General features: G+C 47.2%; 1 protein-coding gene and 1 non-coding gene across 2 annotated transcripts; one reads left to right on the top strand and one right to left on the bottom strand.

The window, feature by feature from the left end:
• The first annotated feature begins 992 nt into the window (after positions 1–992).
• Positions 993–4,734, top strand: LOC109776911 (L-Ala-D/L-amino acid epimerase). The gene is made up of 7 exons (XM_020335576.4): positions 993–1,899; positions 2,527–2,637; positions 2,728–2,944; positions 3,048–3,381; positions 3,558–3,619; positions 3,986–4,062; positions 4,387–4,734. Exons 1-7 carry the CDS (start codon positions 1,363–1,365, stop codon positions 4,390–4,392), a joined length of 1,344 nt encoding a protein of 447 aa, XP_020191165.1. The 5' UTR covers positions 993–1,362; the 3' UTR covers positions 4,393–4,734.
• A 408-nt stretch (positions 4,735–5,142) lies between these two features.
• Positions 5,143–5,213, bottom strand: TRNAG-GCC (transfer RNA glycine (anticodon GCC)). The gene has a single exon. It is a non-coding gene; the product is annotated as a tRNA-Gly (tRNA).
• Positions 5,214–24,355: the final 19,142 nt, after the last annotated feature.

Raw genomic sequence — 24,355 nt, 5'->3', positions numbered from 1 at the left:
CTTAATTATGCAAAATCCACTTCAAGGCACTATAACATGGAGCGAAATCACATGCTTTGACTGCGAACCACTTCGAATTTCCCCATATATCTTCCTTGGTAAAGGCACTAGTTTAGGCCGCCTGTCGACGGTTCATTGTTTTTTTTTATTGCGAGAAAACTTCTGATGATCTATTCATCTTCGATCATGGCGGTACAACGAACACCGTAAATAAAAAAAATCATCCAGATCTGTAGACCAACTAGTGATGACTACAAACACTGAAGCAAGCCGAAGGCACGCCGCCGACATCGCCCCTTCCTCGCCGGAGCCGGGCAAAACTTGTTGTAGTAGACAGGAAGTCGTTGTGCTAAGACCCCATAGGCTAACATAAACCTACCTCTGTATTGATTTTAGTAGACAGGAAGTCGTCGTGCGACCCAGAGGCAGAGGAAATTAGCGATGCTTTTGTGTCTATATCCGTAATCCTACATATGCACTCCACCTACGGACTATATGTTGGATGTAGTTTTCGTAAACATAGTACTACTATAGTGCAAGCTTATCATCAACAACAAGATCCATACAAAAGTGGTGCCTCCTTGGAGGCCGCAAGGGGCAGATCGCTGCGCTCCGGTTGATGACCACAACCAATCATTATAAACGAATTAATTACTTTGACAGTGAGCGAGACAATGGGTAACAGTGGTCTGAACGGCACGGACTTGGCACCGAAGAGCACGGCGGCCTTCATCACGAACGAATGCTAGTAGTAGTACGAGGGCGGAGGGCCATGCGACAGGACGCACGCACGAGGACGATCGTCTGGCGACGAAACGAACAGTCTGCCGAACGTGCATGCACAGTCACGGTCAGCGGGGCCCTGCATCACCGACAGGTGGTCCCGGATCCACCGTGGGTCCCCCAGACGGACGGACTGCTTTCCCCACGTGATGGCCACCGCCGCGGCGACCACCCGGCGATCCCGCCCCCCACGCCACCGAGCGCTCTGCCGCTCCTCGACGGCATCGCCAGCCCCGCTGCGTCTGGGCCCCGCCGCCGCATGCGGCCACGCCCGAGCGTCTCGACACACGGCAGTTCCGTGCTCAGCTGGCACTCGACGCACTGCCAGATCGGCTGACGCGTGGGCCCGGGCCGCCACCTCCACGGCACCTTCTCTTCTCCGTCACGGAGGAGCAGAGCGGTGGAGATGCCCGCGACGGCACCGGCGTGCCACTGACGACGCGGCCCCACCCTGTCAGTCGCCACTGCGCCAACCACTCTATATAGTAAGCGGCCGGCAGCTCCTCACTGGCCGGCCTCCCGCGAATCTCGATCGCTCGTCAACGTCCGCCGAGCCACCGCTTCCCAGCGCTGCCGGCCATGGACGGCTCCATCTCCTCCACCACCACCCGCTCCTCCCCACTCCGCTTCGCCCAGAAACCTTCCAGCCCGAGGCCCCTCCTCAACCCCACCCCTCGAGTCACCCACGCCGGCGCCGGTCTCCAGAGAGCCACCCGCCTCCGCGCCATCTCGCCGTCGCCGTCCCCCTCCCCTCCGACCCCGCAGCAGCAGCAGCCGATGGAGGCGTTCGGCTTCGACGCGCTCAAGGAGACGTTCTCGGTGGACGTGGCGGCGGCCGAGGCGCGCCCGCTCAACGTGCCGCTGGCCGCGCCCTTCACCATCGCCTCCTCGCGCCTCGAGGCCGTCTCCAACGTCGCCGTGCGGGTCGAGCTCTCCAGCGGCGCCGTCGGGTGGGGCGAGGCCCCGGTCCTGCCCTCCGTCACCGCCGAGGACCAGCCCGCCGCGCTCGCCGCCGTCGGACGCGCCTGCGCCGCGCTCGTGGCCGCGCGGAGCGCGCCCCTCGGCGCCGTGCTCCAGGACGTCGCCGATGCGCTCCCCGGACACGCCTTCGCCTCGGTGAGACATCCATCCGCACCTGCTTGTTTTCATACTCTTGGCATACAATTTTGGTTCAGTTTTCGTTACAAATTTGGAGTTTGACAGTTTGAGGAATTCTCCTCCACAAGACAGTTATTGATAAGATTCGCGTTGAGACTTCAGAGTTTAGAAGTTGGTTCTTTTAGAGGATGTTGATGGAAGGATGGGGAATTGGTTTTTGGATCCTAGGCCTTGATGTAGATGGAGATCCTTTATGGCTCTGGACGGATTGAGGATGTTGACCACTGGCTCATGCCCAAAATGAATGATAACTGCATACACAAATTTTACCCTAAATAAATACTCCCTCTGTAAATAAATATAAGAGCGTTTAGATCACTACGGAGGGAGTACGTAGTAATTAAGGGACTCTCAGCAAAAGCAAGGAGTAACAAAGAAATACATCCAAAATCAGACAAGTCCTACCTTCAAGGGAAAGTTGGTTCTCAGTTCTTAGATTCTGATCCTTTTAGCCCAGATACAACTGCTTTAATTTCTTCTCTTGGAACTTAGTCAGATATATTATCTGGTTCTCAGTATTTCTCCCCCTGATACCAAAAGTATCTTCCTCTGATGTGTATTTACTTGTTCCTTTCTCCAACAAAGGCCAGAGCAGGAGTGGAGATGGCAGTGATTGACGCCGTAGCTAACAGCATCCGCATACCCTTGTGGAGATTATTTGGGGGAGCATCAAACACCGTGACAACAGACATCACGGTATGGTTATCGAAGTATCCTCTGCAGTGGGTTAAGCATGCTTACGTTTGCTTGATCAAAATTGCTGAATTCCTCTATTTCTGAATTTAGATTCCAATTGTGACCCCAAATGAAGCCGCTCAATTGGCTGCAAAATATCGAGGACAAGGGTTTCAAACTCTGAAGCTCAAAGTAGGGAAAAACTTGAACTCAGACATAGAAGTTCTGAAGGCTATACGGCTTGTGCATCCCGACTGCTCATTTATCTTGGATGCAAATGAAGGGTACACAGCAAACCAAGCAATTGAAGTCCTTGACAGACTAAACGGTGTGTACTCTCACTATGTTCAATCTTTTCACTCTTTAATATCTCAGTCACTGTGATGTTGTATGGTGTTTCTAGTATAACTTATTTATTTCATGGGTTTCAGAAATGGGAGTGACTCCTGTACTCTTTGAGCAACCAGTTCATAGAGATGACTGGGAAGGTCTCCGTGAAGTTAGCATTGCTGCTATGGAGAAATACAGAGTTGCTGTTGCTGCTGATGAAAGCTGTCGTGGTTTACATGATGCTCAGAAAATTATACATGGAAATCTTGCTCATGTTATTAACATCAAACTGGCAAAGTTGGGGGTTCTTGGAGCCCTCGAAGTAATTGATGCTGCAAGAAAAGCTGGTGTTGCACTTATGATTGGTGGTATGGTCGAGACTAGGATTGCCATGGGCTTTGCTGGCCATCTCGCCGCTGGGCTTGGTTGTTTCAGGTTGGTCAATTGTGCAAATTCCCTGCAAAAAAGATTACTTGTGAAAAGTATGTATTTTACAACTAAAGACAATATCTCTAGGAAGTTCAAACTAGAAATGATGACATGAAGTTTATTTAGACCTTATGCCTGTCAGATCAGGTGCTTAAATGGTTCATTTTCTTTTGTGGTTGCAGTTTTATTGACCTGGACACACCTCTTTTATTGTCTGAAGATCCAGTTTATGGTGGCTATGAAGGTATTCTAAGACAAAATCCTGTACATCTACAATTTCCTTTTGTAAATGTGTTAGTTATTCATATACAGTACAGTTATAGTTCAGTTTGTTTTCATGTAATGCCACAGATGTTTCTGTCCAAGATTTCGTTTTTGATGTGCTGTTACTTGTCAGTTGTTTTTCATATTAAGAATTTTTATGCTGCCATTCCGATGCTTATGCGCTGATATTTCAAAGCAAAATACTGCTATATTCATGCTTGTTCAAAATCTATTGTTCTCTTCTTCGCAAGCTATGCTATGGATCTTCAGAGTAAATAAAGAAAATCAGATTATTATCTGTGCTCTCTTGCCTGTACTTCCTGTCTTACCCGACTTCTATTATCAGCTTCTGGACCTGTCTACAAGTTTAAGAATGCTCGAGGCCATGGTGGTTTTCTTCATTTGGACAACAATAATGGATGGGTATGTCACAGCTCACTCACGAACTGCCATTTCCTGAAGATATTTTTTTGTACTTCTCAACATTTAAATTATTGTGGTCACCTAAAAATATAGCCAGTTGCAAACATTTTCTGGACTCTGGAGCTGCAGTAAACTTAAATTTGGCTGTCAGATAGCTTTACGTGGCCTCTCATCTATGCATGATCTGAAAACAGGGGCTTTTTTTGTCCTTAAGAATAAAAATATGCACAAGAGTTGCCTATTGAAATTTGAAAGTAACATATTCTTTTATCTTATTACTGGTACTATGTCTAAACAGGTATACATGTGATTTTTTTTTTCCAGAAATGAAGATGGTTAACGCACGCCTTATACTCCGGGAGGAACTTTATAGAGCATATCAGCGCATTCAGTATAGAGTGTAGAAGTTATCACACTCGACGACTATCGTGTGGAACTCAAATGTAACACAATCAATTGTAAGCATAGTGGTAAAGCTCCCGTTTATGTACTGCTGTAACTGTAAGTCCTGTGAGGCCTATGATATTTGATCAGGCTGTAGATAGAGACGTTCAGAAGGGCAGCTTGGCTGGCATTGTTGCTGTAGTGTAGTACAAGCAGTAACTGTTCCCTCAGTATTCTCCTTTGTATTTTCCTGGAATAAATGAGACTGCCCTTCTTTGAGCTAGCAAAGTTTGTTGTGCATTTCCATGTTTCTCAGGCGTCTATCGTCGAATTATGCGGCATTTGTGCATCAGTAAAAGAGAAGATTTCGTGTACGAGGCTACGAGCATCTCATTTCGAAGGGCCGGGAGGGGATTACTTCTTGCTGAAGATCAGACCTCTCGTTTGCTAAATTGAAGATTGTGTGATTTCTATAAATGAAATCGAAGAGGAAGGCCTCTCTTTTGCTAAAAAAAAGCTCTTGGTGAAAAAAAATAATGTCCAAATTTGCTTGACAGCACTGTTATCAGTATCAGAGGCTACGAGCGTCTCGTTTTGATGCGTCAGAGGTGCTTTGCTTAGAGGAAACTGTAAACTAGCAAATTATCATTGACATCAGCCGAAAAAGAATGGGAAAAGATAAAACAAAAGAAAAACTGCACCAGCCGGGAATCGAACCCGGGTCTGTACCGTGGCAGGGTACTATTCTACCACTAGACCACTGGTGCTGCGCCGAGAAATTCCTAAATAAACGTCAAATATCGGCAAATAGTCGACGCGATAGCCACCACTCTTTTTTTTAGTGTAAGCTAGCCACCGCTACTGGGCGAATGTGGAAAATGTGAAAATACAATAGCATGGATGATCGCCGAGTACGACCGGGCCAGCCAACGTGACACGGGCGTCTCTATGGACGTGCTTGCTTCAAGTTGTGAACAGTATCTGCATGGCATACACTTCTCAGCTCAGTCTGGTTGAGAAAAACAGGCCCTAATGCACCATCTACAAGTTGTTTGGTTGCCCGTATCTAGGGTCCCTGCATTAGGTAATACGCAATTGCACTTTGTTTGGTTGCCTGCATTGGCCCAAGCGGCACATGGACACGATGCTTGGTTGCACGCATGAGGTATTATTAAGAGCTAGCACTTGCACTTAGCACACAGGGTTAAGAGCTAGCAGAGGAAGGGGGGAAGAAATGCAGTGTGCGCCGGACCATGGCGACTGCGGTGGATAGTGGCCATGGCGTCGTGTCCGACATGACGAGCATGGAGTCGTGGGCGAGCGACCTAGTCGGCGGCACGGCGAGCGATACCGTCGGCGAACTAGTTGCGGTGCTCGCGCAAAGACAGTCGACAAAGGAGGTGAATGCAGTGCTCGCGCCATGGTATCGTCAGTGCAGTGGACGAGAGATGAGGCCGAGATGATCGACGCCAGAAACGACTCCAGTGTAGTAGGGCGAGAGAGAGGAGGCCAAGATGATCGACCCCGTCGACGGCGCGACGAACTCCACAGATGCAGATGGCACAAGAAAGCAGTGTGCGCGCCATTGCAGTGTCAGTGTAGTAGGAGGACGACAGAGAGTAGGCCGAGATGAGCGACGCCGGAAACGACTCTAGTGTAGTAGGACGTGGGCAAGACGATCAAGGGGAAGGGCTTCGGCGTCGAGAGGGACGAATAGGAAGGCTCTGAGCAGAGGACAAATGAGCTTGACATGGCGGCGTCAGTGCAGTAGACTGCTATTCAAAGAGAGATGAAGCTACGATCGTTGAAACCAAAAACTTACAACATGAATGTTGTGAGGAACTGCGAGATTAGGTTGTTGGTCAAAGGAAATTTCAAATGATCTATCGTGCGCGACGAATCTGACAAAATTCGTCCAGAATAGCTTCAAACGGGAACACAAAATTAAGAATTTACGGCCGAAACTACAAACCGATCGTCTGAATGGAACCGTAGCATCGAGGTGTATCTTTTTTGTGTAAAGCTTATCTCGAATCGAAGCACCGTAATGTAGATCAGAGGGACAAGGAAGAGAGGAGATTAGATAGAAGCTTACTCGAGTTTGAAGAAGACCTCACCTAATCACCTAGTATCCATCGTGTCTTCACTCATGCAAGGGCTATCTCGCTTGCGCTCGCCTCGGCCTGGCTCGCAAGAAACTGCTGATCTAAGCGTTCCTAGCGAGCCAGGCCCAGAGGTGCTTCTAGTTCCGTGCTATGCAGACCCAACAGTGTATACACGCAACCAAACATGCCGGATTCTTCCCGCGCTGGCCTGGTCAACGTGTATGCAGGCAACCAAACATGTCATATGTCTCGCCCTCAGTGAGTCCACACCTTCGGACTGGCTGAAGGGGCGGCCGAGAAGGGCCGGCCCACGCGCGCGGTAGGCTCCTTTATATGTATGTCTTTTATTGTCTGGGATCGTTTTTTCTTTTTTTTGTACTTTTGTTTATACTTTAAAATATAATATATATATATATATATATATATATATATTCAAAAATAACACTAAAAAGCAATTAAAAATGTTTAACAAGTATTCGAAAATATAATGAACAAGTATTTGAAACATGTTAATCAAGCATTCGCAAAAATATTGAGCGTAAATAGAAAAATTATTGATCATGTATTAGAACAACATTTTTTTTATCAGGTGTATAAAAATGTTGATCAAGCTTTTTGTAAAAACAATGTTCAATAAGAATTTGAAAAATGTTAATCAAGCGTTGGGAAATGTTAAATGTGTAGATGAAAAATATTGACCAAATATGAAAAAAATTAGATCATATATATAAAAATGTTAATCAACCATTTGAAAAAAATGTTGAACAAGTATTTAAAAATTTTAGTCAAGCATTAGGAAAGATGTTAAATGTGATTAGAAATATGTGGACCTTGTATTAAAAATTATGAAAACATTTGACCATGTATATAAAAATGTTAATCAAGAATTTGAAGAAAATGTTGAACAATATTTAAAATGTTAATCAAACATTTGGAAACTAATATAATTTGAATAGAAAAAATGTTGACCATGTTTAAAAAAAATTATGAAACTTTTGATCATGTATATAAAATTTTAATCAAGCATTTAAAAAACTTTGGAAATCAAGTGTTTGAAAAATGTTAATCAAGCGTTTAGAAAATGGTAAATGTGTATAGAAAAAATGTTGACCATGTATTAAAAAAATATTAAACTGTTTGTATGAAAACTGTTAATCAAGAATTTAAAAAATGTAAAATCTCTATAGAAAAATGTTGACCATGTAACGATAAATTTCAATATTGTACTGAAAAAATGTTAATCAAGCATATCAAAATATTAAAAATGTGTATAGAAAAAATATTTATCATTTATTACAAAACATTTAGTTTGTATTGGAAAAAATGTTAGATATGTGGTAGAAAAACTGTTGTTCACATATACAAAAAATGTAGAATAATAACTAAAAGAACAAAGAAAACCGGATGGAAACAAAATAAATAAAATAAAAAATAAAATAAAATATGGGGAAACAAAATGAAAAAAAAAGAATGAAGAAAATGGATAAGGAAAAAGAAGAAAAGAAACAAAAGTAAAAAAAAAAGAAAAGAAAATGTCGACTATGTATCAAGTAGTCTGTGCTCCTCTCTAACGTGGAAATTAGAAATGAAAAAAATGAAAAAAAGAGAAATAATAAAAACTCGGGTCTTTTACCTAAAGTAGTCCACGCCACCTTTCTATCAAAGAACGTAACAGTGGCGCAATGGCTAGCAGCTCGTTGTGTTATTGAAGGAACCAAGGATTGAATCCCCGCGAGCCCCTTATGTGGTAATGGGCCGGCCCAATTACGCCAGACGCTTCGGCGAGAGGACCACCCGTCTCGCTTAATGCGAGGCATCGCGATCTCGCCGCTACTCCTCCACCGAATCAAATATTTTCTTGGGCCCTCAGCCAACACCTATCATGCATGGGCCCGCAGTGGCAACAAGCTGCTTGGATGTTGGAAAGTTCAACCACGTTGTGGATTTTTGGAGCACCTCATTTTATATAGTTTATTAAAAATGGAAGTTGAGTATCTGAGCTCGAGCTCATTTGAGTCTGGATGAATAGTAAATTCAAAAAAATAAAAAATCAAACAATTGTGAATTTTTTTGTGGTATACTTTGACAAATATTCTAAGTGTTTGCAAATTTTTATCATGAGATCACATTCGTGGAAGGCGTGAAAAGAAAAACAAAATTGATGATCTGAAAATGCTACTTTCCAAAGCATTTTGGAGCACTGATTTTGTTATTTTTGCTACACTTTCCACGAGTGTGATCTCATGATGAAAATTCATAAACACTTAGAACATTTGTCAAAGTATACTACAAAAAAAATCAATTCTTTAAGTTTTTTTATTGTTTTCCAAATTTACTATTCTTCCGGGCTCAAATGAGCTAGAGCTCAAAAGGGTTCTTGTGATTAAAAATCAGATTTAAAGTTTCAGAAAATACGGAAAACAATTCTGCATGATCATATGGATGTATATTATACATGTGTAAAGTTTGGTCATGAAATATACAAAAATGATAAAATGGTGATTTTAAATAGTAAATAATACATGTAATGTTCATCTTTCTAGAATCATGATTTTATCATTTCTATGTAATTCACATGACTATTTATTTCATCATCGAATTTGCACATGTGTAATATACAGTCATATGAACATATTGCATTTAAAAAAATTGAAACTTCAAAAATATCATTTTGGTAGTATTCAAAATATAGGGCTCACTAGAGCTCGTGCTCCAAAGTGAATTTTTAAACTATATTCTCCTATCTCCACAAGGATTAAAACTCATGATGGGAATGGTCCGAAGTTGCCCATTGGGACATGTGACCCCCCCCGATTTGACCGTACACTAATCATGCACGCAAATGTGTATGATCAAGGTCAGGGACTCACGGGAAGATATCACAACACAACTCTACAACATAAATAAGTCATACAAGCATCATAATACAAGCCAGGGGCCTCGAGGGCTCGAATACAAGTGCTCGATCACAGACGAGTCAGCGGAAGCAACAATATCTGAGTACAGACATAAGTTAAACAAGTTTGCCTTAAGAAGGCTAGCACAAACTGGGATACAGATCGAACGAGGCGCAGGCCTCCTGCCTGGGATCCTCCTAACTACTCCTGGTCGTCGTCAGCGGCCTGCACGTAGTAGTAGGCACCTCCAGCATCGTAGGTGTCGTCGTCGAGGGTGGCGTCTGGCTCCTGGACTCCAACATCTGGTTGCGACAACCAGATAGAAAGGGAAGGGGGAAAAGAGGGAGAGAAGCAACCATGAGTACTCATCCAAAGTACTCGCAAGCAAGTACCTATACTACATATGCATGGGTATATGTGTAAAGGGGCATATCAGTGGACTGAACTGCAGAATGCCAGAATAAAAGGGGGATAGCTAGTCCTGTCGAAGACTACGCTTCTGGTCATCTCCATCTTGCAGCATGTAGAAGAGAGTAGATTGAAGTCCTCCAAGTAGCATCGCATAGCATAATCCTACCCGGCGATCCCCTCCTCATCGCCCTGTTAGAGAGCGATCACCGGGTTGTATCTGGCACTTGGAAGGGTGTATTTTATTCAGTATCCAGTTCTAGTTGTCATAAGGTCAAGGTACAACTCCGGGTCGTCCTTTTACCGAGGGACACGGCTATTCGAATAGATAAACTTCCCTGCAGGGGTGCACCACATAACCCAACACGCTCGATCCCATTTGGCCGGACACACTTTTCTGGGTCATGCCCGGCCTCGTAAGATCAACGCGTCGCAGCCCCACCTAAGCACAACAGAGAGGTCAGCACGCCGGTCTAATCCTATGCGCGCAGGGGTCTGGGCCCATCGCCCTATGCACACCTGCACGTTGCGTACGCGGCCGGAAGCAGACCTAGCCTAGTGGCGTTCCAGTCCAATCCGGCGCGCGCCACTCAGTCGCTGACGTCAAGAAGGCTTCGGCTGATACCACGACGCCGGGATACCCATAACTACTCCCGCGTAGATGGTTAGTGCGTATAGACCAAATGGCCAGACTCAGATCAAATACCAAGATCTCGTTAAGCGTGTTAAGTATCTGCGAACGCCGACCAGGGCCAGGCCCACCTCTCACCTAGGCGGTCTCAACCTGCCCTGTCGCTCCGCCACAAAGATCCACTTGCGGGTACTCCTACGAGCCGACCCGACTTTAGTCACCACATGTGTCATGTATATAGTATATAAGTATATACCCGTGATCACCGCCCGATAGTATAGCACAGCAGACGGACAAGAATGTAGGGCCACTGATGGAAAACTAGCATCCTATACTAAGCATGTAGGATTGCAGGTAAAGGTAACAACAGTAGTAGCAAGGATAGGCTATGCATCAGGATAGGATATCGGAAAGCAGTAACATGCTACACTACTCTAATGCAAGCAGTATAGAGAAGAATAGGCGATATCTGGTGATCAAGGGGGGGGGGGGGCTTGCCTGGTTGCTCTGGCAAGTAGGAGGGGTCGTCAACTCCGTAGTCGAACTGGGCAGCAGCAGTGTCGGTCTCGTAGTCTACCGGAGAGAAGAGGGGGAAGAAACAGTAAATACAATGCAAACATAAGCATGACGATGCTTGACATGACAATGAACAGTGCGAGGTGTGTCCTAACGCGACAGTAGGTGGTACCGGCGAAGGGGGGGAACATCCGGGAAAGTATTCCCGATGTTTCGCGTTTTCGGACAGACGGACCGGAGGGGGAAAGTTGCTAGTTCGATAGGTTAGGGAGGTGTGGTGGACGAACGGACTGCGTATTCGGATTGTTCTCGTCGTTCTGAGCAACTTTCATGTTGAAAATATTTTAATCCGAGTTACGGATTAAAAGATATGATTTTTCAAAGATTTTATTAATTTCTGGAATTTAATTAATTATTTAATTTAATTCGAAATTTGGATTTATGACATCAGCATGATGTCATGCTGACATCAGCAGTCAACAGGGGTTGACTAAGTCAACTGACATGTGGGCCCAGTGGGACCCACCTGTCATTCACTGTTTAGGTTAATTAGTGTTTAGCTAAATAATTACTGTTTAATTAAATTAAATAGGATTAATTAACTTAATTAATTTAGTTAATTAATTAATTAATTAAAATTAAAATTATTTTTATTTTCTTTATTTATTTATTTATTTATTAATTTTTATTTATTTATTTATTCTTATTCTTATTATTAATTTATTTTTATTTTATTTATTATTTTTATTAATTAATTTATTCTTATTATTCTTATTAATTTATTTATTATTATTTTATTTATTATTATTATTTTTATTATATTTATATTTTTTTTGTATATTCGTTCTGTGGGCTGGGCCCCGTTTGTCATAGGCCCACGGGGTCGGGCCCAGTGGGCAGTGGCTCAGGTGGGGCGAGGCCCACCTGGCAGTGGCCCAGAGGGGGCGATGCGGGTGCGGGTGCGGGTTACGGGCGAGCAACGGGGCGGGGCGCCCGAACGGGCGCGAGACGAGGGGCGCTGGGCGCGCACGGCGCACGCCGGCGCCGGCGGCCAGGGCCAGGGGAGGCGGGGCTCCGACGAGCCACCGGAGCGGCGGTGGAGCAGCGCGGGCAGAGCAGAGGCGAACGACGGAGGCGAGGCTGCGGGCGTGCGGGCGGGGTCGCCGAAGGAGGGAAGGGCGTCGAGGCCGGAGTGGCTGGAGCGGGACGGCGGCGGCACAGCCCGCGGGCAGGGCGGCAAAGGGGGGGCAGTGGCCGCGGGCAAGTGCGGGCGCGCGCGGGCGGAGCGCGGTGACCGCGGGGGTGAGGGAGAGGGGCGGTCGCGGTCCTCACCGCGATTCGTAGGGAACGGGGCAGTGGGGGTCGAGGGGGATGGCGGGGACGGCGGCGTAGGGGAGGCAGTCCGGCGGGGGAGAGCGCTCCGGCGAGGCGGCGGCGAGGCCGGCGGGGGCGGTCGGCGACGGTGGCCTCCTCTCGATCCCGTTTTGGATCGGGGGAGGGAGGAGGAGCAGATATTTCGGGGTGGGGGGGGAGTGGGGGGTGGCTGTCGGTGGAGGGGGACTGGGGAGTGGATAAGGGGATAGGGGTGGGCCGGCCGGCTGGGCCTCGGGGTTGGCCCAGTTGGGCCAGGTCTAGTGGGGGGCTTTTGTTTTTTTGTTCTGTTTTGTTTTGCATTTTGTTTTATTTATTTTCTTTCACCTTTTAATCCATTTTAAAATACTTAGGCATTTTCTAAAAAGGAGTTTTCTCCACAATAATTACCAGTGGATTATTTGGCACCCACCGAACATTTTTGTTTTGACGTTTCAAAACTTTTATCGTTTGATTTAATTTTAAATTTGAATTTGACTCCGTTTCAAATGCTGCGAGGTTAGCAACAGTAACGGAGGTGACGTGGCAAGATTAGCGTGAGATTACTGTAGCATGATTATCCGGGCGTTACAAATCTCCTCCACTACAAGAAATCTCGTCCCGAGATTTAGGAGGTAGAAGGAAATAGTGCGGGGTATTCTTCGCGCAGACGATCCTCTCGTTCCCAAGTGGCCTCATCTTCAGAATGGTGCGACCACTGGACTTTGAGAAACTTGATCGCCTTCTGACGTGTGCGGCGTTCAGCTTGGTCGAGAATGCGGACTGGATGCTCCTTATAGGAGAGGTCTTGCTGCAATTCGAGCACTTCATGATCCACAGCTCGGATTGGGTCCTTGAAGCAACGGCGGAGCTATGACACATGGAACACATCGTGAACCTGAGAAAGGTTCGGCGGTAGCTCCAGTTGGTATGCCACTTTTCCACGCCTTTCAAGAATAGTGAATGGGCCAATATAGCGAGGAGCTAGTTTGCCCTTGATCCCGAAGCGGTGAGCACCCTTCATAGGTGTGACTCGAAGATAAGCCTTTTCGCCAGGTTGATAGACCATGTCTTTATGATGACGGTCATACTGACTCTTCTGACGTGACTGAGCAGTCTTGAGATTCTCACGAATAATGCGGACTTGTTCTTCGGCATCTTGGATAATATCCGGACCGAAAGTGGACGTTCCCCAGTTTCTGACCAGTTCAGAGGGGTTCGGCAGTTTCGTCCATATAACACTTCGAAGGGGGCCATCTTCAGACTAGCTTGATAGCTATTATTATAAGAGAACTCAGCATACGGGAGAGATTCCTCCCATTTCTTGCCGAAGGAAATAACACAAGCTCGAAGCATGTCTTCGAGAACTTGGTTGACGCGTTCAACATGTCCTTGCGATTGAGGATGAAACGCAGTACTGAATGACAGATGAGTTCCCATAGCTTCTTGGAAACTTGCCCAGAATCTTGAAGTGAATAAGCTACCACGGTCTGAGCTGATAACCAATGGAATATCGTGGAGTGAAACAATCCTGGACATATAGAGCGTTGCCAACTGACTAGCAGTGATCGTTTCTTTGACCGCCAGAAAATGTGCAACTTTGGAAAGCCGGTCAATGACGACAAGAATAGCATCATTACCTTTCTGTGACTTGGGAAATCCAGTGACGAAGTCCATCTCAACATGGTCCCATTTCCATTCAGGAATAGAGATAGGTTGCAGAGTTCCAGCAGGCCTTTGATGTTCTGCTTTGATACGATGGCAGACGTCACACTCAGCAACATAACGAGCAATGTCTTGCTTCATATTAGACCACCAGAATCTCTGACGGATGTCTTGGTACATCTTTGTACTACTAGGATGGATACATAGAGGCGTATCATGAGCTTCTTTCATAACTTCCTGTGTCATATCCAGGTTTTTCTCTGCACATGGCACCACTAGGCGGCCCTTGAAGTATAAGGTGCCATCTTCAGCAATAGTGAAGAATGAGGGCTTTCCTTCTGCGAGGTAGCGCTTAATCTTGTGGGCTTCAGAGTCATACTTCTGTAGCCTTTTGATGCTATCCACGAGATCTGGTTTAGCAACTAGGGTATTGAGGGAACCCTGGGTAACAACGTGGAGGTTCACCTTGCCAAACTCCTTAGGAGGGGGAGCGAGTGCACCCGGAGGAACAATATGGAGGTTCAGGTTCCTGAATTCTTCAACAAGCGAGGGCTGAACTTTGTGAACCTGGAGGTGGTTGCAGTAAGACTTGCGGCTCAAGGCATCAGCCATTACATTAGCCTTGCCTGGCGTATAGGAAATACCCAAGTCAAAGTCTGCAACAAGCTCCATCCATCTCTGTTGACGGAGGTTCAGATCTGGCTGAGTAAACAGATACTTCAGACTTTGGTGGTCAGTGAAGATCTCGCAACGATTACCGAGAAGGTAATGTCGCCACTGCTTCAGCGCATGAATGACAGCAGCAAGTTCGAGGTCGTGAACTGGGTAGTTCTCTTCGTGAGGGCGCAATTGCCGAGAGGCATAAGCAATCACTTTGCGGTCTTGCATTAGGACACAGCCTAATCCTTGACGGGAAGCGTCGCAGTAAATGACAAAGTCCTTCTTAGTATCAGGTGGAGCTAGAACTGGAGCAGAAGTCAACTTGTCTTTGAGTGCTTGGAAACTTTCCTGACACTTGTCTGTCCATTGGAACTTGACACCCTTATGCAACAGGTTAGTCAGAGGCCTGGCGATCTTAGAGAAGTTCTCAACGAATCGACGGCAATAGCTGGCGAGACCGAGAAAACTTCTGACTTGCTTAACGTTCTTGGGAGGAGTCCAATCAAGAATAGCCTGAACTCCCTCAGGGTTGACGGCAATACCATCCTTAGAGATGACATGCCCAAGATAGGTTACTTCCGGTAGCCAGAATTCACATTTGGAGAACTTGGCATATAGTTGATGCTCTCGTAGCTTTTCCAGCACAAGTCGAAGATGTTCAGCATGTTCTTCTTCGTTCTTGGAAAATACCAGGATATCATCCAGATAAACCACGACGAACTTGTCGAGGTAATCCATGAATATATAGTTCATCAGACGAGAGAAGGTGGCTGGAGCATTGGTTAAACCGAAAGACATGACGGTGTACTCGTATGAACCATAGCGAGTCACGAAGGCGGTCTTTGGGATATCCTCTTCGCGAACACGGATCTGGTGGTAGCCCAACCTCAAGTCGAGCTTAGAGAACACTGACGAACCCGCCAGTTGATCATACAGATCATTGATCCGAGGAAGAGGGTATTTATTCTGAATGGTAGCTTGGTTTATAGGACGGTAGTCTTGAACTAACCGGTTTGTACCATCCTTCTTCTTGACAAAGAGAGAAGGTGCTCCCCAAGGAGAGCAACTTGGGCGAATGAATCCTTTGCGAAGAGATTTGTCGATTTCCTCCTTAAGCTCAAGGAGTTCATGCGGCGGCATTTTGTAGGGTCGCTTGGCTATAGGAGTGGTGCCTGGTTTCAAGTCGATGATGAATTCGACAGCTCTAGCAGGGGGAATCCCTGGAAGTTCTTCAGGAAAGACGTCGAGGAATTCACGCACAACGGGAATGTTTTCAATGCCCTCAAGTGGTGCAGCGTTCAATGCATTCAATGCATAGAGCCTTGCCTCGGCATTTTGCACCAGATGGGCTTGGTAAGTAACTATCTCATCTGAAGGGTGTAGCAGATGGACGGTCTTAGTAGCGCAAACTATAGAAGCAGTATGCGCTTTCAACCAATCCATACCCAAAATGAGGTCGATGTTAGACGACTTCAGGATAATGGGAGAGGCATAGAATTCCAGCCCTTCGATTTCCACGGGGACATCGATGCCAACCAAGGAGGTTTGACACTGTCCCATGGGGGTTCTGACCAGTACCGAAGTGTTCATCTCCTCACATTTAACGTCGTGCTTGTATGCAAAATCTTCTGACATGAATGAATGCGATGCACCTGTATCAAATAAAACGGATGCTGGTACTGAATTTACGAGGAGTGTACCCATCACAGTAGCAGGCTGGTCTTGAGCTTCGTTGAGATCAACGTGGCTGGCATGAGCACGACCATAAGACTTAGCATTGTTGTCGCGGGGCTGATTGTTACCACGGCCAGTTGCTGGAAGGGCCAGTTGATTCTGGTTCTGGTTGCATTCTTTAGCACGGTGTCCTGGTTGACCACACCTGAAGCACAAGCCATTATTCGGAGTGGGAACAGGAGCTTGGGATGGTGGAGCTGGAAGTCTTGACTGCCTAGATGGTGGTGGAGGCAGACGAGGTGCAGCATAGGTCTGCCTTGGGGCAGATGCATTTAGACGGTACATGCTGTTCGGGATCCATATCTTACGCTTCTGTGAGGGCGGGCCCGAAGATGAGCCCGTGTCACGGTTGCGCCTGTGAGAGCTCTGGTATTCCTGCAGACCAGTTTCGACATTGATGGCCTTGTTCACCAAGGTGGCGAAATCAGCAAAGTCATGCACTAGAAGTGCGAGCTTGATGTCAGCTTGAAGGCCATCACGGAACTTCTCCTGTCTGCGTGCATCAGTTGCAATGTCCTCTTCAGCATAACGAGACAAGTCCAGAAACTCCCGCTGATAAGCTTCGACAGTTTTGTTGCCTTGGGTGAGGTTGCGGAACTCACGCTTCTTCCGGTCCATGACTCCTTGAGGAATGAAGCGGGCACGGAAAGCAGCTTGGAAGTCTGGCCATGTGATGATTGTTCCAGCTGGCAGAGTACGCCTGTGGCTGTCCCACCATTGAGCTGCGGGTCCCTTCAAGAAGAAGGAAGCAAAAGTGACATAGCTGGCAGGGGCTACATCAGCAGACTCCATCTCATAGGTGATGTCACGGAGCCAGTCATCAGCATCCAGAGGCTGAGTTGAGCTGCGGTAGATGGTTGGGTTGAGGCGTATGAAATCTTGAAGAGTCACTTGGGCTGGCTGCTGGTTCATATTGGGGCGAGGAAACTGAGCCATCATATTTTCCATGAACTGGCGGTTCAGTTCAAACTGTTGGATCATACCAGCCATGTACTCAGGTGGTGGTGGGGCATCGCCACCACGACCACGACCACCTGGTCTAACCATCCTGCTAATATATAACAGGGGTAGTTCAGCATTGAGAATATTTGCAAAGACAAGAATCATTCATGATGAAACATGCATAACGAGAGGAGCACGATAGCTACTACATAGTAGTCGGCATAACTTACAAAAGGGGGTCATGCATAGAGTTCAGTACATAGAGTTCAGTACATAGACTAAAACAACATAGGCGGCACACAGGCTCGCGGCGAATGCATCTAACACTACAAGCAAGCCTACATCAGTCCCAAGAGGTACTGTGGAGGTAATCGTAGCCCGACAGCTGGTAGTGAGGCAACGGATAGCCCTCCACGTCAGCAGACTGGGGGCCGCGGATACTCAGGTGTAGAGCCCGACGCTCAGGTGGCAGAAGAGGACCAAGTGCGGGAGAGTAGCTTCCCACCTCTGGCCAACCGACACCGTGGGGCATCACGGTCCTGGCTGGGTAGATCGCAGTACGCGGTACCTGTCCAGATCGGACAAAGGGGTGCAGCAGCGTCAGAGCACGGTAAAGGTGCTGACGGGTGGTGTACATCTCGTGGCGAAGAGCTCGGTTAGCTCGATCCAGCCCATCAGCATGCAAAACCAGGTTCTGATGGTAGAAGGGCTCTCGGGTGACAGTGGAGTAGGCAGCCGTATAGTATCCCTCCGCACCAACATCAGAGGCGATAGCAATGTGCCTGAAAGGGGAGGTGTCCAACTCCCGATACTCTCCACGAAGACGTGTCAGAGCAGCATAGGCAGCATCGTGGACAGCCATATCGATGGTCACACCAACACCATGTGCGGTGTGCAGCACAGTAGTGGAGTCATACTCTTGCGAGTAGAGGTGGACGATGGCACGGTACTGCTCCTGGTTAAAGTCCTGGTACTCCTCGTAGACGGTGTACTCAGGGTGCCAGCGATAACCCAGATAGGTCATCATCTCAGCTAGCACAGCAGGTGATCCCGAGGCACCAATGGTCGTCGTGTGGCGAACGACCTGCCTCGTGGGTTCCATCTGAAAGCAAAGACGTTTCAAAGGAGTCAAATGATAGTGTGTGAATTGTTCAAAATACTACTCTAAGAAACAACTATGGCTTATCCAACTGTGGGGTGAATGCGGTCACGGGATCCTAGTGTTAGAGTTAGTAAATTCGTTTAACCCGAGTAGAAGAGAGTTCAGAATCCCAGAGTAAAGGTCGAGGTGTAAAAGATCCTAGTACCACCCAATGGCGACGTGGGCCCGTAAGACACACAGCCATGTTAGTAAAAGTTTTGTAGTGTCTAGACTCGACTTCGGCCAAGGAGTGTGGAAAGGGGGATTCCTACAGGCAGTCGGCTCTGATACCAACTTGTGACCCCCCCGATTTGACCGTACACTAATCATGCACGCAAATGTGTACGATCAAGGTCAGGGACTCACGGGAAGATATCACAACACAACTCTACAACATAAATAAGTCATACAAGCATCATAATACAAGCCAAGGGCCTCGAGGGCTCGAATACAAGTGCTCGATCACAGACGAGTCAGCGGAAGCAACAATATCTGAGTACAGACATAAGTTAAACAAGTTTGCCTTAAGAAGGCTAGCACAAACTGGGATACAGATCGAACGAGGCACAGGCCTCCTGCCTGGGATCCTCCTAACTACTCCTGGTCGTCGTCAGCGGCCTGCACGTAGTAGTAGGCACCTCCAGCGTCGTAGGTGTCGTCGTCGAGGGTGGCGTCTGGCTCCTGAACTCCAACATCTGGTTGCGACAACCAGATAGAAAGGGAAGGGGGAAAAGAGGGAGAGAAGCAACCGTGAGTACTCATCCAAAGTACTTGCAAGCAAGGAGCTATACTACATATGCATGGGTATATGTGTAAAGGGGCATATCAGTGGACTGAACTGCAGAATGCCAGAATAAAAGGGGGATAGCTAGTCCTGTCGAAGACTACGCTTCTGGTCATCTCCATCTTGCAGCATGTAGAAGAGAGTAGATTGAAGTCCTCCAAGTAGCATCACATAGCATAATCCTACCCGGCGATCCCCTCCTCGTCGCCCTGTTAGAGAGCAATCACCGGGTTGTATCTGGCACTTGGAAGGGTGTATTTTATTCAGTATCCAGTTCTAGTTGTCATAAGGTCAAGGTACAACTCCGGGTCGTCCTTTTACCGAGGGACACGGCTATTCGAATAGATAAACTTCCCTGCAGGGGTGCACCACATAACCCAACACGCTCGATCCCATTTGGCCGGACACACTTTTCTGGGTCATGCCCGGCCTCGTAAGATCAACGCGTCGCAGCCCCACCTAAGCACAACAGAGAGGTCAGCACGCCGGTCTAATCCTATGCGCGCAGGGGTCTGGGCCCATCGCCCTATGCACACCTGCACGTTGCGTACGCGGCCGGAAGCAGACCTAGCCTAGTGGCGTTCCAGTCCAATCCGGCGCGCGCCACTCAGTCGCTGACGTCAAGAAGGCTTCGGCTGATACCACGACGCCGGGATACCCATAACTACTCCCGCGTAGATGGTTAGTGCGTATAGACCAAATGGCCAGACTCAGATCAAATACCAAGATCTCGTTAAGCGTGTTAAGTATCTGCGAACGCCGACCAGGGCCAGGCCCACCTCTCACCTAGGCGGTCTCAACCTGCCCTGTCGCTCCGCCACAAAGATCCACTTGCGGGTACTCCTACGAGCCGACCCGACTTTAGTCACCACATGTGTCATGTATATAGTATATAAGTATATACCCGTGATCACCGCCCGATAGTATAGCACAGCAGACGGACAAGAATGTAGGGCCACTGATGGAAAACTAGCATCCTATACTAAGCATGTAGGATTGCAGGTAAAGGTAACAACAGTAGTAGCAAGGATAGGCTATGCATCAGGATAGGATATCGGAAAGCAGTAACATGCTACACTACTCTAATGCAAGCAGTATAGAGAAGAATAGGCGATATCTGGTGATCAAGGGGGGGGGGGCTTGCCTGGTTGCTCTGGCAAGTAGGAGGGGTCGTCAACTCCGTAGTCGAACTGGGCAGCAGCAGTGTCGGTCTCGTAGTCTACCGGAGAGAAGAGGGGGAAGAAACAGTAAATACAATGCAAACATAAGCATGACGATGCTTGACATGACAATGAACAGTGCGAGGTGTGTCCTAACGCGACAGTAGGTGGTACCGGCGAAGGGGGGAACATCCGGGAAAGTATTCCCGATGTTTCGCGTTTTCGGACAGACGGACCGGAGGGGAAAGTTGCTAGTTCGATAGGTTAGGGAGGTGTGGTGGACGAACGGACTGCGTATTCGGATTCGTCTCGTTGTTCTGAGCAACTTTCATGTTGAAAATATTTTAATCCGAGTTACGGATTAAAAGATATGATTTTTCAAAGATTTTATTAATTTCTGGAATTTAATTAATTATTTAATTTAATTCGAAATTTGGATTTATGACATCAGCATGATGTCATGCTGACATTAGCAGTCAACAGGGGTTGACTAAGTCAACTGACATGTGGGCCCAGTGGGACCCACCTGTCATTCACTGTTTAGGTTAATTAGTGTTTAGCTAAATAATTACTGTTTAATTAAATTAAACAGGATTAATTAATTAAAATTAAAATTATTTTTATTTTCTTTATTTATTTATTTATTTATTTTTATTAATTAATTTATTATTATTATTATTATTAATTTATTTTATTTATTATTTTATTTTTATTTTATTTATTATTTTTATTAATTAATTTATTCTTATTATTATTCTTATTCTTATTTATTTATTATTTTTATTATTTTTATTAATAATATTATTATTATTTTATTTATTATTATTATTATTTTTATTATTTTTATATTTTTTTATTTTTATTTTGTATATTCGTTCTGTGGGCTGGGCCCCGTTTGTCATAGGCCCACGGGGTCGGGCCCAGTGTGCAGTGGCTCAGGTGGGGCGAGGCCCACCTGGCAGTGGCCCAGAGGGGGCGATGCGGGTGCGGGTGCGGGTTACGGGCGAGCAACGGGGCGGGGCGCCCGAACGGGCGCGAGACGAGGGGCGCTGGGCGCGCACGGCGCACGCCGGCGCCGGCGGCCAGGGCCAGGGGAGGCGGGGCTCCGACGAGCCACCGGAGCGGCGGTAGAGCAGCGCGGGCAGAGCAGAGGCGAACGGCGGAGGCGAGGCTGCGGGCGTGCGGGCGGGGTCGCCGAAGGAGGGAAGGGCGTCGAGGCCGGAGTGGCTGGAGCGGGACGGCAGCGGCACAGCCCGCGGGCAGGGCGGCAAAGGGGGGGCAGTGGCCGCGGGCAAGTGCGGGCGCGCGCGGGCGGAGCGCGGTGACCGCGGGGGTGAGGGAGAGGGGCGGTCGCGGTCCTCACCGCGATTCGTAGGGAACGGGGTAGTGGGGGTCGAGGGGGATGGCGGGGACGGCGGCGTAGGGGAGGCAGTCCGGCGGGGGAGAGCGCTCCGGCGAGGCAGCGGCGAGGCCGGCGGGGGCGGTCGGCGACGGTGGCCTCCTCTCGATCCCGTTCTGGATCGGGGGAGGGAGGAGGAGCAGATATTTCGGGGGTGGGGGGGGGAAGTGGGGGGTGGCTGTCGGTGGAGGGGGACTGGGGAGTGGATAAGGGGATAGGGGTGGGCCGGCCGGCTGGGCCTCGGGGTTGGCCCAGTTGGGCCAGGTCCAGTGGGGGGGCTTTTGTTTTTTTTGTTCTGTTTTGTTTTGCATTTTCTTTTATTTATTTTCTTTCACCTTTTAATCCATTTTAAAATACTTAGGCATTTTCTAAAAAGGAGTTTTCTCCACAATAATTACCAGTGGATTATTTGGCACCCACCGAACATTTTTGTTTTGACGTTTGAAAACTTTTATCGTTTGATTTAATTTTAAATTTGAATTTGACTCCGTTTCGAAATGCTGCAAGGTTAGCAACAGTAACGGAGGTGACGTGGCAAGATTAGCGTGAGATTACTGTAGCATGATTATCCGGGCGTTACAGGACACTTCAAGGCTCATGGGTCTTCTGGGTCGGCTTCATAAAAAACTGGGCCAAGGGACCCACATTCATCATTGGCCCACCGGGACAAGAGTGTCGACCCAAATTTAGTTGCAATGCACATGCCTTTCCAAGGTTGTTACCCTTGTGCTTATATGTGAATTTCAAACTATTGACAAAGACTGTTTTTGTTTCAAAGTTACAAATATGCTACGTTATGATGCAAATGATTCATGGCCGAAATAGAAATGGAGATGCATATTTTTTTCTTTGAACATATACATTATAAAAATCTTAACTTGCTAAAAATCCCTATAGCTAAATGGTGCTAGAAATAACGGTGTTGTGTATATGCTACTTACTTTTGTGCAATCTAGTATTAAAATGGGTCGGACCTCGTTGCACAATGGGCCATTAGGCCAGCTACTACCTCTGTCATCGTCGTCACCGAGCAGTAGTAGTTGCGGTGGTACATGCTAACTTTCTTACAAAAAAATGAGAGCCTCGGTGACAAATTTAGAGATCTCATCTCTGACATATATTGCTTTACATTGCTAAATTTCTTAGAAACAGAGGTGTATTTTGAACACCACAAGACATATATTGATCATTTGACATCTCAGCTGTTAAACCATTAAACGATTCGGAAATTGATGCATTGGGTGTTAGGGTTCTTGATAGTCTTTGTGCGGATCTTGCACCCCGACTTGCTGAAGAGCAGGACGAGAGTTTTATATCTCCGAGGGGGTCGAATCACGCAGATTCTGAGGCATGTAGGCTCACTGAGCTTGGTTGTATGGACTGAGTTGATGAGCAAAGCAAGCCTAAGCGCAAGTGGAACCGGAAGATATATCCGGCCTCGGCTGTCCGCAGAAGTGCTAGAATCTGGACTACTAAAAAATTCCATGATGAAGAATGAAGGGAATCTTTTGGAATAGCAGAGGTCTGGCTGACTTGGCTAAACGAAAGTTCCTGGTAGATGCTTCTATAGAACACAAGTTAGATTTCATTTCCCTCTCTAAAACTGGTAGAGACAATTTTACCTCTCAGTTTCTTGGCACCTTATCGGGAGGAGTCGATTTTGATTGGCATTGCTTGCCTCCAAGAGGGAGATCCGGTGGGATTTTACTTTGGGTGAAGTGCGACACATTGGAGGTTCGGAATGTTGTCATCACTACAAAAAAATACACTTCCGTGATGATACGTGTTTGTCACAGTATGTCACGTTTTCTGTCATCCATGTACATCCATGACAAATTTATGACAGAATCAAGATAGTCATACCTGTGCTGTCGTAGAAGTGTTCCATGACATTACCAAAATTATCATCACGGAAGTGTCCACTTCCATGACGATAAATTGCGCGTCACAGAAGTGCTTTCGTCAAGGGTGACCGACACGTGGCATCCACCGTAACGGAACGCCGTTAAGCTATCGGGTTCGGTTTTGGATCCGATAACCCGTTAACAGCCTCGACCAATGGGGATTTTCCGCGTGTAAAATCATCATTGGCTGTAGGAAACACGTGTCAGCTCTGCGTTGGCACAGGTGTCACTCATCCAATGGGCGAGATGCGCCTATGATATGTTAACACGTGGACCGGCCCAAAACTGGCCCATAAAGTTTAAATGGGCCGGGCCAACTAAAGGCCCACAAGATTTTGCGGACCATAATGGGCCGGCCCAGCTAAAGGCCCACAAGATTTTGCGGGCCATAATGGGCCGGCCCAGGTAAAGGCCCACAAGATTTTTGCGGGGCATAATGGGCCGGCCCAGGTGAAGGCCCACAAGATTTTTGTGGACCATAATGGGCCGGCCCAGCTAAAGGCCCATGAGATTTCGCCGACATTAATGGGCCGACCCAGCTGTAGGCCCACAAGATTTTGAGGACCCTAGTAGGCTGGCCCATTAACTGGCTGCCATGTTTTGGGCCAAATGC

Source organism: Aegilops tauschii, chromosome 3 (assembly GCF_002575655.3).
Source record: "Aegilops tauschii subsp. strangulata cultivar AL8/78 chromosome 3, Aet v6.0, whole genome shotgun sequence".
Lineage (NCBI taxonomy): Eukaryota > Viridiplantae > Streptophyta > Magnoliopsida > Poales > Poaceae > Aegilops > Aegilops tauschii.
This window is presented reverse-complemented; position numbering and strand designations above follow the sequence as displayed.

Bases quoted from the DNA above. Each gene is read 5' to 3' on its own strand.
- LOC109776911 (XM_020335576.4), top strand. From the start codon at position 1,363: ATGGACGGCTCCATCTCCTCCACCACCACCCGCTCCTCCCCACTCCGC. The intron at 1,900-2,526 runs GTGAGACATCCA...TCTCCAACAAAG, and splicing joins CCGGACACGCCTTCGCCTCG to GCCAGAGCAGGAGTGGAGAT. The intron at 2,945-3,047 runs GTGTGTACTCTC...CATGGGTTTCAG, and splicing joins AGTCCTTGACAGACTAAACG to AAATGGGAGTGACTCCTGTA.